The sequence below is a fragment of the Macrotis lagotis genome, chromosome 7, assembly GCF_037893015.1.
Source record: "Macrotis lagotis isolate mMagLag1 chromosome 7, bilby.v1.9.chrom.fasta, whole genome shotgun sequence".
In the NCBI taxonomy this organism is placed as follows: Eukaryota; Metazoa; Chordata; class Mammalia; order Peramelemorphia; family Peramelidae; genus Macrotis; species Macrotis lagotis.
Window position 1 is genome coordinate 153,121,320 of NC_133664.1, and position 19,129 is coordinate 153,140,448.

General features: G+C 34.6%; 1 protein-coding gene across 1 annotated transcript in view; it reads left to right on the plus strand.

Moving 5' to 3' along the window:
• NAMPT (nicotinamide phosphoribosyltransferase) overlaps window positions 1–8,805 on the plus strand; it is a 34,174-nt gene extending 25,369 nt beyond the window's left edge. Inside the window, exon 11 of the mRNA XM_074193944.1 lies at window positions 1,374–8,805. Coding sequence (XP_074050045.1) covers window positions 1,374–1,484 — 111 coding nt within the window. The 3' untranslated portion in view covers window positions 1,485–8,805. The remainder of the gene's footprint in view (window positions 1–1,373) is intronic.
• The last annotated feature ends 10,324 nt before the right edge of the window (window positions 8,806–19,129 follow it).

Sequence of the window (19,129 nt, forward strand, 5' to 3'; positions counted from 1 at the left end):
AATTTGATTTGTATAAACTCAAGTTTCTTCACTTTGGAATAGAAAAAACTCCATTTCACTGTGGTAAAGAAAGTACAAATTACTTTCAAGATGCAATTAAGTAAAGATGAATTAATGTTAACACTTTTTAAAAATCTAAAAGTGTAAATGAAATAAGCAAATGGGAAATTAGCTTATTAAAATAATTATATATAGATGTAAAAACTTGCAAACAAAAAAGGTTTTCAAGTGGTTTCAGCACATTTAAGGATTTTTAAAAAATCTATAGACATGACTTAACTGTAGAACTCTAAATATTCTCATTATTATTATTATTATTATTATTATTATTATTATTATTATTTTCCAGTTACATACAATAGTAGTTTCTACCAGCCTTTTTTTGGCAAGACTTTGAATTTTACCATTTTTCTCCCTCCCAACTCTCAGCAAATAACTTCCTATATTTTTCTTGGTAAGAATCACATGAATGATTATAAAATGCAAATTGATAATTTTTTTTTGTTACAATCATTATTTTACTTTATAACCAGAGGATTGGTTGAAGAATGATTCTTGCCACATCGTTCCTAAATCTTCCATAAGATGTGTCCAGAATTGCATTCTGTGTTGAGGCAGGATGATAGAATTTTGAATCCTACCTCAAATACTTACTGTGTGACCTTGGGCAGTTGTTTTCATCTCTCAAGAGTTTTGGTTTCTTCATATGTAAAATAGATATAATAATAATTATGGCAATATTTGGAATGGCCAGTTTATTGAGTTATATATAGTACATCCAGTATTTAGTATTTTAGTATTTGCATGTATTTGGACAGTGAATGGAAGCTAAAATGAAAAGAATGAAAAAAATGGGCCAGATAGGACTTGGATCATAGAATCAAATGAGATTGAGTATGGCAAGTGCTGTTAAAATGTAAATTATTACTAACAAGGTTATTTCAGACTAATCACCAAATAATAGCTAACAGTTCTTTATTATGCTCGTACATGTTTTTTTCAGCTTCATTAGGACTTGCCAGAGCTTTCTGATATCACTATCATGCCATAAAGCATTGAGAAGAACTTCTCACCAAAAGATTGCTAAATTAAACCTAAAAATTTTGTGCAATTAATCATATGGTACTTAAGTCCTTCATCTACCTTTCTCTTGCATCCTAATTTTAAATGCATTGTAATGTAATGGTAAAAGTACTAGAGTGGGAATCTACAGACAGATTTCGGTTCTAACTCAGATAGTCATTAGCAGTGTGATTGAAAAGGATGTAAAATCAAGGAGTGGGACTAGGTAATATTAAAGGGCTTTTGCAATGCTTAGCAACCTATAGTTCTAGTTCTCCTCTTTAAAATTTTTAATTGGTCTATTTGTACAGGATCTTCTCCATACTGTTTTCAAGAATGGAAAAGTGACAAAAAGCTATTCCTTTGATGAAGTACGGAAAAATGCCCAGTTGAGTAATGAACTGGAAGCAGCACCTCATTAAGCTTTGTTCTATGACTGTGTGTGCGCGCCTGTGTGTGTGAATGTGTGATGCATAGATAATATTGTACAGATCTGTGTGTGGGGTTTATGTGTTTTATTATACATTACAGCCAAATTATTTGTTGGTTTATGGACATACTGCCCTGTTTTATTTTTATTTTATTTTATTTTCTGCCAATCTTTAGAAGATCTCAAATTAGGAAATGGCACTTAACTGTGTAAAAGATTTAATGCTGAAGTAAGCTTTTTAGGGCCCTTTGCCAATAGATAGTGATTCAATCTGGTATTGATCTTTTCACAAATAACAGAACTGAAAAACTTTTTTATATATAACAATATCACATAAAACAGATTTACATAAATTATCATGATTGCTTTATGTTTATATTTAACTTGTATTTTTGTACAAACTATTGTGTAAGATATATTTAAAGTTTCAGTGATTTAACCGTCTTTCCAACTTTTCATGATTTTTATGAGCACAGACTTTCAAGAAAATACTTGAAGATAAATTTCATTGCCTTTTGTCCATTAATCAGCAAATAAAACATGGCCTTAACAAAGTTGTTTGTGTTGTTATACCACATGAAAATGAAATCAGGACTGTACCCTTTAGAGTTACTGACCTCACTGCCCCATGTAGAATTTATGAACCATTCTACATTAGAGAAAATTATTGTTACTGGAATGTGTAAGACACTATGCAGAGTCCATACCTTCCTAATGGTATAAGGTGTACAAGTGAAATGCCAAAATGAAAGGAGACAGTATTGCAGTTTGTCAGATATTGCCTATAGATCTAATATGCACCTCAAGATTTTAAAGAGATAATGTTTTTAAGAAAATAACTTCCACTGTAGAATATATATACATATATGTAAGATATTAAGAGATGTGGAAGTGGTGTATTTTAAAGTAATTACACTTCTGGATTTATTTTTCATATTCTATAGATAACATAATTTCAGAGTTGAAAAACTGGACTCCATAGTGCACTATTTTGTTTTCATTTTTACTTTTATATTTCTCATTAGGATTTTTCTTTTGTCAAAATGAATGTTAAATTGTACAAATATATTTTATCAACTTTTAAAAAAATAAACACTTCAATAAAATATCATACAAGCATACTCTTATCTGAAAGCAGATTACCCTGTGAAACATAAGATAATAGTAGGTATTGACAGAACGAAACCCTGACATCAAAAGTTAATGTGGTTAAAAAGTACTTTGGACATGATTCAAATTAAGTTCACCCTCACCATATGCTAGATTGAATGGCTTCTAGACAATGAGATGGCCAGTGAATCTAAGAAGTTGCAGTATCTTTTCATATTATTCTACTTAGTTAGACTAGTCTCCTTTAAAGGAATGTGCCTTGAATTTTAGGATAGAGGGAAAGACTAATGTTCATATTGGAATTTTCATTTTGGAAGAACTATCAAGCTAAGGTTTTACTTCATTTCAATCTTTATCTCATTAGAAAACTGACCTTTGGGAGACTAGTTTAGAAAAGCTTTAACAAGATACTATAATTATGAAATTTTTAATATTGAAAAGCCATAACTTGTTTGTCTTGTCAAAGAGCCATGTGACAATGTTTTATCACTAGGACAGATTGTTAGGTAGTAGATTCTAAAGTTAATTTACTTTTGAGGGTGATGTAATGGTTTTCTTTTTTGAATGATCTTTTAAACACTAGTTTCTGGACTAGTAATACTTTAAATGAGAACTGGAAGCATTTCTTGCTCCCAGGGAAAACATTACTCCTGCAACTTTAGGCCAGAAAATATAAACTGAACTAAATGTATCCAAATTCAGAAGTACAGGAAAAACCCTATGTTTCTCCACAAAATATACTAAAGAATTTTGTCACGTTGAGCTTGGGAAAAAAAGCTGCTTTAAATTCTGTACTAACAATTTTTGATAACTTGATTACCCATAATTAATATTTTTGTATTTGATTAAACACTGGGGATATGCTACAAATGCACTATTTTCTCTTGTGTACCATAAATTAGTCTGTTTTGTTTTCATATATATATATATCTATATTTGAATTTTATTTTGAGACTTTTGAATGCTCAAAGCTGTTCACCCATATACATGTCAGATTTTCCTGAAAATCATTACCCTGAAATTCTATCACTAAGCAATTCCCATCCTGGAACTCTAGTGGTCAATATCTAGATCAAATATAGAACCCTTACTGCTGTGCTTGAATCTTGACATACTCTAAATTCTTCATTATAGAAGCAAACAGCATGTTTGGATTTGCTTAAAATCATTAGTTTTGTAGTTATTGACATACTTTGATTCCCCACATAAAGTATATTCAAATAGGAATTGGAACTTTTTTGTGTTGACTTAATTTATTTGTAAAATAGTTGTGTGAGTATTCTTTTTTCCTGAAATGAATTATTATGAAATTAATTTAATCTTTTTTTGTAAAACAAGTCATCATGGACAATCAGAAGGGAAAAAAATAGAAAATATTTATTCTTTTTTGCCAAAATTCAGAACTAAGTTTTTTTGTAGTTTTACATTCCTTCTCATCCCATTTAGAGGAGAAAAGTAACACTTCTCCTAAATCATATGTTAAAGCAATTTTAATATGTACTCGGCATCAAAGACAAACCTGTAATAAACATGAAAATAAAGTTTAGTTATGTTAGTGAAACATTAGTATGACTGTGTGCTTTAACTAATAACATAATTTAGTAACATCCTTTTTCAATGGTATTCCATTATACATAATTGTATTACTTTTATAGTGAAAAGTGGACAGAAGTATTTGTTTCTGTTAGACCTCACAGATACACCTTTTAGAGATAATTCTTCTATTCCAAAGGAGTTATATATGATGAGGCAGACCTTTTGGAGCAGGTAAGCCTTGACAATATTAGATATATTGTAACTCTAACTTCTGATTCTTTAAAGGATCATCATTTTGATTCAGTGCAAATAGGGTAACTAAGGCCACTTTTTTAGCCCCTTAGAACATCAGATAACTGCTTATGTTGAAGTGGTTTCCTGAGAGTTATCAAGTAAACAAAATCACAAGAACGAGCATATCCTCATCAATACTAGATCATACCAGATTAGCTTCATTTTTTTTGAAGGTTATTTCTTAATTAAGAATGGAGGAAGTCCACCTTCATTTCTTATGATTATTGCATGACTGCTGAACTGTTAGATCAGAGAAATGATTGTAGGTATGGTTTGCTAATATTATATAGCATCTGGCACCCAGAATGCTTTACCATTTGCATTTGCCAAGCATTTTTCTTATTTGAACTCCTCAAATCACTTGCAGTGGAAAGTACTATATTGTAGTTATTATACAGATGAAAAATCAAGATTAAGTAAATTGCCTGTGGTTATATAGATGATGTAGCAGAGATAGGCTATAAAGCCAGGCCATCCTACTACAATCCCTTGTGCACTAATAGAAAATAGACAATAGGATAATTAGATTCTGGTTGGATGTCTTCAGTTCAACAGTTATTTAATTTAGGTTGATGTCAAAATGGAGTAAGGTCTCCTGGAGTATCCCAGGGATTTGCCCCAGGCTACCATTTAACATGGTTAAATGATTTGGATAAAGGCATAGGTGACACATTTATATCTGTAGATGATAAAAAGACAGGAGAGGCAAGAATGTGCTTTTGGAGAGCAGCTAATTTTTAAAAGATCCCAGTATGTTATAACAGACTGAAAACTGAAGTTTAGTTGTGAAGTGTAGTTGTCCATTCAGATTCAGATAAAGTGTCACAAGTACAAGTTGGAGGAGATATGACCAACCAGCAAGCAGATCACCTAAAAAAGAAGGGTTTTAGTAGATTGTGAACTCAGTATGAGCCAGCATGTTCTGGCACCAAAAAAGCCAACGTGATTTTAGGCAGCTATAGTAAGAGCAATGTTTTCCAGAATGAGGAAAATGATAGTCCCACTGTACTGAGCAAATCCGAAGCACTGTTGAGTTTTGTGCCACATCTTAAGAACAATAACAAGTTAGAACAAAGGTGATAAGCTGGTTTTTGGTCCTTCTAGAAGACCATAAATTGTGATGCCATGACATGCAAGTGAATTAGATTTTAGTGAGGATCGGCTGTGCAAAGTTCATTTTCTCCTGAGCCATTTGGATTCAATAGCAGAATATGGATCAGGACAACTGCAGACTGCATCCAACCAGTTCTGAGTCTTAAAACAATCTGGGAGGGGAAGATTCTCAAAAGCCAGGTTTCAAATTCGGGCCACCTTTTTATATGCACAATAGGAATTTCTGACCGGATTTCTGGCTCTTTTGTCAGCTGTAAAGATATGATCTAGCCAAAACAAACAATTGCTATTTACATTCATTCTGAGCCAGTCAGCCAGTGATCTCCCAGGGGAGACAAATATGTATGAAAGGCCTCAAGATTGGTCACAGGAATGAGGGAGGGATAGTTCTTGGTTTAAGAAATGACTTAGCAGAAACTTGTATTTGTAGTATCTGAAGGGGAGTTGGGCACATTCTTTTTAAGAAGAAAGAAGAACCAAATTTAGCATTGAAGTTAAGAAAAACTTAATCTTTCTATGTCCCTTCGGTGGAGACAGACCTCAAAAAAGAAAATTTGTCACTATTAGTGGTTCAACATCAAAAGACTGATATTTTACAAGTGGAAATTACATTAAAATAAAACGCATTGGGGCAGCTAAGTGGTGCAGAGGATGCAGAACCAGTCTTGAAGTTGGGAGGACCCAAGTTCAAATCTACCTTCAGTCACTTACTATGATCCTGAACAAATCACTAAACCCCAAATGTCTCAAATGGATGGAGGAATGCATAGATAGATAGAGGCAGGAAAACTTTGTCCTCTGCTTTGCTACAGTACTTAGGCACCATGGGACCTTCCCATCTGATTTGCACTTGAAATCTTGCTTATATGCTATCTTATTAGAATGTGAGCTTCTTGAATGCAATTTGTATCCCTAGGGCTTAGCAGTGTTTTGTACAAAATAAATTCTTTAAGTTCATTGACCTCATAACTTGAACAATGGGATGAAGTCAAGTGTTAATGTATGCTACATGGTCAATGCAGAGGGAATTGATTAATTACAGAACATATTTACTAGATCATCTCTAGAGGAAAAGCTTTAGGAATGGAAAAGAGGACAAGAAAGGTTTCCTACAGTAGACAGAAGTTGAACCAGAATTGAGTAGACTGAGGCAGAATGAGGGGAGCAGAACCAGGAACATAATTTATACAAAAACTGTTAAGTGGAGAAAAATAGTTTTGGAAAGAATTTACAGATCATCTGCAGGAAAAACAAAAAAACCAAGGATGCAAGCTCCAGAATTCTTAATGGTTAAATTTAACAGTTTGGTGATGGAGCTCATGATATATAGCCCAGGGTGACTTTATCCTGAAAATCTAACCTTATCCATATGTTATAAAACATGGATGTTTAATTTTGAAACATTTTTGAGAAAACCAGAATGAAAGACACTGCTTCTTAAACACTCCAAACAAAAATGCATGAGGAGTGAATGAATGCAGTAGGCAAGGACAGCAACCACAACAGCAACAACAAACCACTAAGACTTCTTTCTAAATTTCTGAGAGACAAAGTTCTGAGCACAATCAATTACACTAGTAACCAATAGCTTGAGTCATTGGTCTCTTTCAATAACCTGGAGTGAGGGCCAACAGGGTCTCTTAGATATGTCTTTCTTCCTCCTGATTGGCCTGATAGTATATTAGTTGGACTTTCTCAGGCAAAAAAGCAAGGCAAACCCAATTGAGACTTTTTATTGAGGAATTAAATGGAGTACTTACCTTCTCCCTATTCATTTTGGGGGAGTTTAAACATTGAAAATGCCAAGGTGGGGAGGCTAGGTGGCACAGTGGATAAAGCACCTGCCTTGGAGTCAGGAGTACCTGAGTTCAAATGCCATCTCAGACACTTAATAATTACCTAGCTGTGTGGCCTTGGGCAAGCTACTTAACCCCATTTGCCTTGCAAAAACAGAAAATGCCAAGGTCATCCACTACATCCATCCCAAGTCATCACCAATCATCTTGTCTTTTGTTTGCCATTGAACTTAGATGACTCCAGAAGAAAGAGCATGATAACTTTGTGCACCTCTTAGACCTCACTAAAACTGGTCATCTTCAAAAGTGAAAGGGGCTCTTGGAGATAAATCTTCAAGTGCTAGGATTAATCTGCAACTAGGGATCTTGGGCTGGCCTGCAGATGGACCTGATTATACCCTTTCTGGCACTTAAGGAATGCTAGATGCTTTGTGAGTCCCTGGTACCTCTAGTAATCTTGGCTAGAAAAACAAAAACTATTTAAATCAGATTCCCCCCTGGGTTTGTTCTTCCCCCGGATTTTGATAAAGGAAAGTAAGGACTAAAGACTTATCCACTTGGGTGGGGTTCATTCCAAGCTGATTAAGGAACCTTGTGGGCTGTGAGTGATCATATTACTAATGCAAACCCTTCAGTAGTTGCCTGCCCTTCAGAAGTAGGGATTGAGTTATAGTCAAATTTTAAAAGCAAAGAACCAGATCAACCCAAAGATTGCAAAGAAAGAAGAGTATCAGAACAATAGAGAAACATTTCTGAAGAGTTTAAATATTCTCCCATGTAGATATGCAACCAGTTTAATTCTTTTTCTTTTCCCTTTTTTACTTTTTTAATGTATCTCCCTTGAATCTCATATTGAAGATAGAAGTTTCTGTTCAGTTCTGGTCTTTTCCTCAGGAAAATCTGCAAGTCACTTGTTTCTTTAAATGTCCATCTTTTTCCCTGAAAGAGTATGCTCAATTTTGCTAGATAGTTGATTCTTGGTTGTAATCCAAAGCTCCCTTGTCCTCTGGAATATATTCCAGACCCTTCAACTCTTTAATGTTGATGCTATAAAGTCCTGCATAACCTATTATGTTATTTAAATTGTATTTTTCTGGCTACTTGCAGTATTTTCTCCTTGACCTGATAATTCTGGAATTTGGCCACAATATTTCTTGGCATTTTCATTTTGGGATCCTTTCAGGAGATGATTGATGGATACTTTCAGTGCTTATTTTATCTTCTGGTTTTAGATTATTGGGCAATTTTCCAAGATGATTTTTTTTTTAGTTTTTGCAAGGCCATAGGGTTAAGTGACTTACCCAAGGCCACACAGCTAGGTAATTATTAAATGTCTGAGGCCGGATTTGAACTCAGGGACTCCTGACTCCAGGGCTGGACCGGTGCTCTATCCACTGTGCCACCTAGCCCCCCAATGATTTCTTGAAAGATGTTATATCCAAGTTCTTTTTTTATCCTGGTTTTCAAGTAGTCCAATTATTTTCTATTTTTCATTTAAAAAATTTTTTTGACTGATTCTTGATCTTCTTAGAATCATTAACTTTGACTTGTCCAGTTCTAGTTTTCAAGAAATTATTTTCTTCATTTACCTTTTGCATCAATTTTTTCATTTGGTCAGTCCTATTTTTTAGGACTTTTATCCAATTTATTTAATTTATGTACTTTATCCAATTTATTAGTTCATTCATCCAATTTATTTGTTTTCTTTAGTCAATTTTTATGCTTTTGTTTGCTAGATGTTGAATTTTACTTGCATTTCTTTTCCCAATTTTTCTCCTTGATTTTTAAAATCCTTTTTGATCTCTTCTAAGAAAACTTTTTGGGCTGGAGACGAATTTTTATTTCCCACTGAGGCTTCACATGTAGTAAATTTTCTGCTGTTCTCTTCTGAATTGTGTTTACTCTTTCTTACCTTCAAGGTAGCTTTCTTTGACTTTCCTTACTTGTTTTGGAATCTGCTGTCCCAAGTTTCTTGTGTTGGGGACTACTCACAGACCTTCTGAGTTGGTAACTGGTGACTTGCTCATTGGGCTGGGGTCATCCAACCCAATCATGCCAACTGAACAAGGGGTCTGGGGTACCTTTGTTGGAGCCCTCCTAACTGGACTGCTGAACTGAGATCCAATATCTCTGCTGTGGTTGAGAGCCACAGACATCCTCTGCATCCCTCCCACATGCTCTCAACTCCTTATGCCACACTCCACTCTGCTTCCTGTGTTGGGCTACATTTCCCCTAGTGAGACTAGTCTTTTCTGAAGTCCCTTTCAGATCTCTTAAACCTAAAAAATGCTCCAATTGGTTCTTTTCTAGGTTCCGTCATTCCAGAGTCCATTTAGAGGCTTAATTAACAGGACTGGGAGAGCCTAAGGAAATTCCTGATTTGTCTTTGGCATCTTGACTCTGCATACTTTGTGTCCCTCCTGAGTATGTATCTTGATCTTCACTGTCACACCATAGTAGATTTTTTTGTTGTTTGTTCATTTTTCCACTCTACTTCTTGATTTGCAATTTTGTGTTAATGTTGGGCTCTGTCCCATTGTGGAAGACAGAAGTCTTGCTTCAAGTCTTTTTCACACTGCTTTTTTCAGAACTACTAGTTTGGAAGTTGTCAGTGCTTCTAAGGTATCTGTGGAGAAGTATTCTTCTGGTCTATACTCTGGTCCTTCAGAAGGATCCCTAATCTCTTGGGCGTACAAGTAATTAGGGCCCTCCTCCTTGACAATTTGAAGTGATACTGCTCCTTAGTATCCCTGCTTCCTTGCACAGAAATGATACTGTTCCTCAGAGTCCCTGATCTGTTATGACCAGAAGCAATATTCCCATTGAGCTCCCAATCCCTTTTGACTAAAAGTGCTCCTCTCCACCCTTGAACTGTGACCCAGAAGTGGGTATAAGGAATGGAGTTGCCTGGCCTGAGAGCTCCCAAAATTGTTGCATCTGTTGCCACCACCTTGTCCTACCACTGGTACTTCATCCATGGGCCTTCAGGTCAGTCTCCACTTCCAAGCATATATCTTTCCTTCTGAGTTGTCTTGGGCTGGAAAAATGGCTCACCCTGATTTTTTGATGGTCCTGCCATTCCAGAACTTGATTTAAGGTGTTATTTTAAAATTGTTTAGAGGGGAATGTGGGAGGGCTCAGATGAATGGTTTCTTGACTCCACACCCAGAAGTCCAAGTCTTATGTTTTTTAAAAAGAAAAAATTTTAAAAGACTTGAGAACTCTAAACAATGCAATGACCAACTAGGATTCCAGAGAATTGATAATAAAACTTGCTAACCACCTCTTGACAGAGAAGTGGTATAATCAAGATAAAGAATAAGAGACACATTTTTTTAACATAACCAATGTAGAAATTTGCTTTGCTTGCCTATGCGTATTTGCCTTAAAGGTTTCATTCTTAAAACAATATTACTGATAGTGTAATGTTCTCTTGGTTCTGTTCTTTTCACCCTTTGTTATTTTGTGCAAATCTTTCCATTTTTTTCTAAGATTATCAAGTTCATCCTTTCTTATAGAACACCAGTATTCCATAATAATCATCAACTACAACTTGTTCAGCCATTCTCCAGTTGATGGGAATCCCTGAGATTCCACTTCTTTTCCACCACAAAAAGAACTACTAAAACAAAAATTTTAGAACATATAGGTTCTTTCTTTTCCTCTAATCCATCTTTGGAAATTGATAAATTCTTTGTCCATAATTCCAGATTGCTCTCCAAAATGACTGGATCCTTTTACAATTCCAGCAAAAATGAATTAGTGTCCAGTTTTTCCACATCCTTTCCAGCATTTGTCACTTTCCCCTTCTATTATTCTAGCCAATACAATAAGTGTTAAATGATAGATAACACAAGGTTGTTTTAATTCTCATTTCTCTACTCAATAATGATTTACAGCATTTTTTAGGACTATAAATAGTTTTAATTTTGCAAAATTGCCTGTTCACATCCTTTGACCATTTATTGGGGAATGACTCATAGTCTTATAGATTTGACAAAGTTCTTTATATATTTTGGATATGACACTTTTATCAGATAACCTGTCTATACCCCCCCCCATTTTATTTCCTTCTTAACTTGGTTATATTTGTTTTATTTGAACAAAACTTTTAAATTTAATGTAATTGAAATTATCCATTTTGCACCTAACTTTGTTCTCCATCTCTTATTAATTCATAAATTGTTCAACTATCCATAATTTTAATAAGTAATATGTTCTATGTTCTTCTAATTTTCTTGTAAAAATCTATTTCTTTGATATTTGCCTTTATAATATAGTTGGCTATGGTTCTGCTAAATCTCCTTCATTTATACTTTTTTCATCATTTCCTTTAATGTTATTAACATTTTGTCTTTCCAGATGAATTTTGTTATTTTTTCTAATTCAGCAAGATAATTTTTTTGTTAATTTAATTGTAATAAATGGATTTACAATTGAATTTTATTAAACATTTTAAGATAAACTAAATCTATTACTAAATAAATTATTTGAAATAATAGGTATAGTAGGGCTCCTACCAAACTCCTTTTTATGAAACAAATATGATATTGATACATAAACCTGGCAAAATAAAAACAGAAAAAAGAAAAGTATATTTCAACTTCAATGAATATGATTGCACATTCAATTTTTATCAATGTATAGCATGAAAACAATGTAAAGATTATCAGACTGCATTCTGTAGAAGCATGGAAGGGAGGGAAGGGAGGGTGGTGGAAAAATTGTGAAATTAGAAACCTTACAAAAAATGATAGGGGGACTTCTGGCCAAAATGACAGAGAGAAGACAGGCACTGTGTTAAGTGCTCCTCTTTCCCCTCAGAAACAACATGAAAGAAACCTCTTAACAGAAATTTGATTGACAAAACCCAGAAATAGAAGCTAGGAGAAAAATCTACCAAGAAGGTCTGTCTCAGTGGACCATGGGTAAACTGAGAGACAAGAATAGAGGGTCAGCATGGATACAGCAGCTGGGGAAGCTGTAGAGACTTGGGTGTGTGACATGTGAGGAGATTCAACTTTAGCTGAGGAGTCTTGGGTGGGTGGGGGAAGCTATGGGAGGGTGAGTTCCAGCACAGAATTTCAGAGCACCCCTGCAGAACAACCAGTGTCAGGCTAAGGGGTGGTCAACAGAGTTCACTCAATGGGAAGCGACTCCCTCAATGGGGACCCAGCCCAGTGTTCAAGGTCAACTCAGACCCTGCTGCTGAGGGTTCCAAACACTCCAGAGAAAGCAACCAGTGCTCCCTACTGGCGGGCCCTTGGAACAACTAAGCCTCTGAACAAAACCTCTAATATCTTCAGAAACAAACCTCTGAGAGCCAGTCCCCCGCCCTCCCCCTACACACACAAGATCCTAGAAAGATGAAGAAAGACCAGAGAAAAGGGGAGCCCATGGAGAAATACTTAGAAGAAATAGATTCTAACCCAGAGAGATCTAGCACTTCTGAGGACCATATGAATTGGTCTCCATCCCAGAAAGATTTCCTTGAAGAAATCATGAAGGAGTTGAAAATACAATTGGACAAATATAAAATGAGAATAATTCTCTCGAATCTTCAATTGGGCAAATGCAAGAAGAAAATGTTTCTCAAAACCACACTTCGTCAAATGGAAAACACCTTCAAAAATAAAACTGAGCAACTGGAAAAGGAGTTGCAAAAGATAAACGAAGAAAATTCTCTTAAAAAAAAAGAATGGAATCTGTGGAAACTAATGACTTCATGAGACAACAAGATTCTGTTAAATAAAACCAAAAGATCGAAAAAATAGAAGTAAATGTAAAGTACTTCATCAGCAAAACCACTGACCTCAAGAATAGATAACCTAAGGAGGAGAGATAACCTAAGAATTATTAGTTTCCCTGAAAACATTGAAGAGAAAATAAGTCTGGACTTAATATTATAGGATTTAGTGGTGGAAAATTGCCCTGATATCATGGAACCAGAGGGAAAAAATAGCTACTAAAAGAATACATCAATCCCCTCTGGAAAGGGATCCTAAAATTAAAATACCAAGGAATATCATGTTCAAATTCCAAAACCATCAAATAAAAGAGAAAAGCCTGCAAGCAGCCAGAAAGAAAAAATTTAAATACCAAGGAGCCACAGTAAGAATTACACAGGACCTGGCCACAGCAACATTAAGGGATTAAAGGGCCTAGAATGAGATATTCCAAAGAGCAAGGGAGCTTGGAATGCAGCCAAGAATCCACTACCCAGCAAAGCTGAGCCTTCTCTTCCATGGGAAAAGATGGACATATAATGAAATGGGAGACTTCCAAAATTTCATGATGAAAAGACCAGATCTAAATAGAAAATTTGGACATCAAACAGGAGGTTCAAGAGACACATGAAAAGGATTTTTAAAAAGGGTAAAAAAACTGCTATCCAATTAGATGAAACTGACTATATACCCACTTGGGACAAAGTCTCATAACTTCTGAGAACTGTAACTCTTTTAGAGAGGAGAATATACTTAGCCAGAAATGATGGACACTCATAACTGTGACTCAGAATGATTTAGAAATAATACCTCCTTAAAAAGGGGGACAGTAAAGAGAAGGGAGGATGGAGGGAGCTTGAATGGGGTAAATCTCATTACATCAAAAGGTACAAAAGACCTATTGTAATTGAGGGGAAGAAGGGAGGAGGTGAGAACCACCTGAATCTTCATTTCATTAGACTTGGCTTAAAGTTAACTTAGACACACTTATTTAAGAAACTTATCTTTTCAAGCAATAAAGGGGAAAAGGGGAAAAGGGGAGGGGAGGACAGGGAGGGGGAGAAAAGGGGGAACTAACAGAAGGAAGGGAAGAAGGGGAAAGGGAAAAGGGAAAGAAAGGGGAGGGGAACTGATATAAGAAGGCAAACACACTGAAGGTGGCAGTATTCAGAAACAAAACACTGGGGAATATGGATAAAGGAGAAAAGGGGGGAAATACAAACAGAAAGAAGATAGCATGGAGGGCAATAAGGAGTTAGTAATTATATCTTTTAATATGAATGGGATGAACTCTCCCTTAAAACATAAGTGAATAGCAGAGTGGATTAAAAAACAGAATCCTAAAATATGCTAGTTACAAGAAACTCATTTGAAGCAGAGAGATACATATAGAGTAAAAGTAAAAGCTTGGAGCAAAATATATTTTGCTCCAGCTGAACTGAAAAAAGCAGGGGTAACAATCCTTATCTCAGACAAAACAGCAGCAAAAATAGATAGCATTAAAAGAATAAGGGAGGAAACTATATCCTCCTAAAAGGTACCATAGACAATAAAGTAATTTCAAATACTAAATATGTATGCACCCAATGGTACAGCATCCCAGTTCTTAGAGGAAAAGTTGAAAGAGCTACAGGAAGACATAGACTGCAAAACTCTACTAATGGGAGACCTCAATCTCCCTCTTTCACATTTAGATAAATCTAATCATAAAACAAACAAGAAGGAAGTTAAGGAGGTAAATAGAGTTTTAGAAAACCTAGATATGATAGACCTATGGAGGAAATTGAATGAGGATAGAAAGAAATATACTTTTTTTCCTGCAGTAATGGCACTGACACAAAAATTGACCATGTTCTAGGCTATAAAAACCTAATGATCAATTGCAGAAAGGGAGAAATAGTGAATACATTTTTCTCAGATCATAATATAATAAAAATCATATGCAATACTGGGCCAGGGAGATACAGACTGAGAACTAATTGGAAACTAAATAACCTCATTTTAAATAATGAGTGGATCAAACAACAAATTATAGAAAGAATTATTTCATCCTAGATAATGACAATAAAGAAACAACATACCAAAACCTATGGGATATACCTAAGGTGGCTATCCGGGGATATATTATATCTTTAAATGCTTACATGAATAAATTAGAGAAAGAAGAAATCAATGAACCAAATATGCAACTAAAAAAATTAGAGAAAGAGCAAATTAAAACCCCCCAATTAAATACCAAATTTGAAATTCTAAAAATTAAAGGAGAAATTAATAAAATCAAAAGCAAGAAAACTATTGAACTAGTAAATAAAACTAAAAGCTGGTTTTATAAAAAAACAATAAAATTGATAAACCTCTGGTCAATTTGATTAAAAAAAGAAAGAAGAAAACCAATTGTTAGCAACATAAATGAAAAAGGTGAGCACATCACCAATGAGGAGGAAATTAAAGTAATAATTTGGGAATTATTTTGCCCAACCCTATGCCAATAAATTTGACAATATAAGTGAAGTGAATGAATATTTACAAAAATATAAATTTCCCAGATTAAATGAAGAGGAAATTAAACACCTAAATAACATATCTTGGAAAAAAAAATTCAGCAAGCCATTATTGAACTCCCTAAGAAAAAATCTCCAGAGCCAGATGGATTCAGAAGTGAATTCTATCAAACATTTAAGGAACAATTGGTTCCAATTCTATATAAACTCTTTGAAAAAATAGGTGAAGACAGAACTCTGCCTAACTCTTTCTAGATACCAGTATGGTGCTGATACCTAAACCAGGAAGAGTTAAAATGGAGAAAGAAAATTCTAGACCTATCTCCCTGATGAATAGAGATGCAAAAATCTTAAGTAAAATCTTAGCAAAACGATTACAAGTTATCACCAGGATAATATATTATGATCAAGTAAAATTTATCCCAGGAATGCAGGGTTGGTTCAATATTAGGAAAACTGTTAGTATAATTAATTATATCAATAAGAAACCTATCAAATCATATGATCATATCAATAGATGCTGAAAAAGCTTTTCACAAAATACAGTACCCATTCCTACTAAAAATGTTAGACACTGTAGGAATAAATCGATTGTTCCTTAGAATAATAAGCAGTATCTATCTGAAACCATGAACAAGCATTATATGCAATGGGGATAGGCTTGAGGCGTTCCCAATAAGTTCAGGTGTGAAACAAGGATGCCCATTATCACCACTACTATTCAATATCATACTAGAAATGTTAGCTTCAGCAATAAGAGAAGAAAAAGAAATTGAAGGAATTAGAATTGGGAAGGAAGAGAGAAAACTCTCACTCTTTGCAGATAACATAATGGTATACCTAGAGAATCCCAAAAAATCATCTAAAAAACTAGAAATAATTAGCAACTTTAGCAAAGTCACAGGATATAAAATAAACCTTCATAAATTCTCAGCATTTCTACATATGACTAGCAAGATACAGCAGAAAGAACTACAAAGAGAAATCCCATTCAAAGCAACCTCAGACAATATAAAATACCTGTCAGTCTGCCTGCCAAGGCAGACTCAAAAACTTTTTGAAAACAATTACAAAACACTTCTCTCACAAATAAAATCAGATTTAAAAAACTGGGCAAACATCACCTGTTCATGGATAAGCTGAACTAATATAATAAAAATGACAATTCTACCAAAATTAAACTACTTATTTAGTGCCCTACCAATCACAATTCCAAAAAATTACTTTAATGAGTTAGAAAAAGTTGTAAATAAATTTATATGGAAAAAAGTCAAGAATTTCCAGGGATTCAATGAAAAAAAGTACAAAAGAAAGTGGCTTAGCCTTACCAGATCTAAAATTATAAAGCATCAGTCATCAAAACTGTCTGGTATTGGTTAAGAAATAGAGTGTTGAAGGGACGGCTAGGTGGCATAGTGGATAGAGCACTGGCCCTGGAGTTAGGAATACCTGAGTTCAGACTGGCCTAGCTGTGTGATCTTGGGCAAGCCACTTAAGCCCACTGCCTTGCAAAAAAAAAAAAAAAAAAACCTAAAAAAAAAAGAAATAGTGTTGAATCAGTGGAACAGACTAGATGCAATAGCAGTAAATGATTATAGTAGTCTACTGTTCCATATAGTAGTCTACTGTTTCATAAATGAAGTCCTTTGACTTTTCCTTTTGGGCAGCGGGTCCTACCTTAGTTCCAAGGTCTTTGTGGCACCAAATGGACACAACGAGCATGTTCAATAATGAGAGTTCAACCAGGAGAGATGCATAACAGGTTTTATTAACAGGACACTACATCTCTGCCTTTGCAAGCAGACAGTCCTTTTTTATACATATAAGACCACTCTATCAGCCTCTTTTGGGTATGCAAAACAGTATAACTCAAGGATCACTCCCAGGCTTCCTCTTTCACAACAGATGTTCTCTTTTCTATCAACTTCAAAGGAGTAAGATAATGGTTAAGTAAAGAAGGACTGGAGCTCCTCCCTGAGTACAGAGCACACTCAGATATTTGCTGTTATCAGAGCATTCTGACCTTGTGCAAACAGCTGGGTCTCATGTTTTCTCAAGAGAACTTCATGGCCAGCATTCTTAATTTTAACCCTTTACAGATAAACCCAAAGAATCCAGCTATTGGGATAAAAACTCTTCAATAAAAATTTTTGGGAAAATTGTAAGTTAGTATGGTAGAAATTTAGATTAGACCAACACCTCACACCTTACACCAAAATAAAATCAAAATGTATACAGGATTTAGACATAAAAAAACAATATTATAAGCAAACTAGAAGTCAGAGCTATAGAAAGGGAAGCAGTTTACGACCAAGGAAGAGATGGAGAACATCATTAACAACAAACTAGACAATTTTGATTACATTAAATTAAAAAGCTTTTGCACAGACAAAACCACTGTAACCAAGATCAAAAGGAATGTTGTAAATTGGGAAACAATTTTTGCAAGTAGTATTTCTGACAAAGGACTCATTTCTAAAATATTCAGAGAACTGTGCCAAATTTTCAAAAAAAAAATCCATTCCCCAATTGAAAAATGGTCAAAGGATATGCAATTTACAGCTGAGGAAATCAAAGTACTCCATAGTCATATGAAAAAGTGCTCCAAATTATTACATATTAGAGAAATGCAAATTAAGGCATCTCTGAGATATCACCTCACACCTCTCAAACTGGCCAATATCACCAGAAAGGACAATGGTCAATGTTGGAAGGGATGTGACACTAATTCATTGTTGGTGGAGCTGTGAACTCCTCCAACCTTTCTGGAGAGCAATTTGGAATTGGGCAGCAAAAATGTGCATACCCTTTGAACCAGAAAAATTATGAAAAATGGTAAAAACATAACTTGTACAAAAATATTCATAGCAGTCCTGTTTGTGGTGGCAAAGAATTGGAAATTAAGTGAATGACCATCAATTGGGGAATGGCTTAACAAACTGTAGTATATGTATGTGATGGAACACTATTTTTCTATTAGAACTCAGGAGGGATGGGATTTCAGAGAAGCTTGGAAAGACTTGCATGAACTGATGTTGAGTGAGATGAGCAGAACCAGAAGAATATTGTACACCCTAACAGCAACATGAGGGTGATGATCAATCTAAATGGACTTCCTCATTTCATCAGTGCAATAATCAGGGACAATTTTAGGGTATCTGCAACAGAGAATAACATCTATAGAGCTTAAACAAAGATCAAAGACTTGTACCTTCAATTTTAAAAAAATTGTCCTGTGAACTACATAATTTTTCTATCTTTAATATTATATTTTTACCTCAAGGATATGATTTTTCTCTCAACACATTCAATTTTAATCAATGTATAGCATGGAAATATTGTAAAGATTATCAGACTGCCTTCTGTGGGGTTGGGGGGAGGGAAGCAAGAATGGGGGAAAATTGTAAAACTGAAATAAAATCTTTCTTAAAAAATGATAAGTAGAAACTACTATTGTATATAATTGGAAAACAAATAAAATACTAATAAATAATTAAATAAGTGAATATGGTTGCAAAATTCCTAAATAAAATACTAGCTAAAACTAATATACTACAAAGA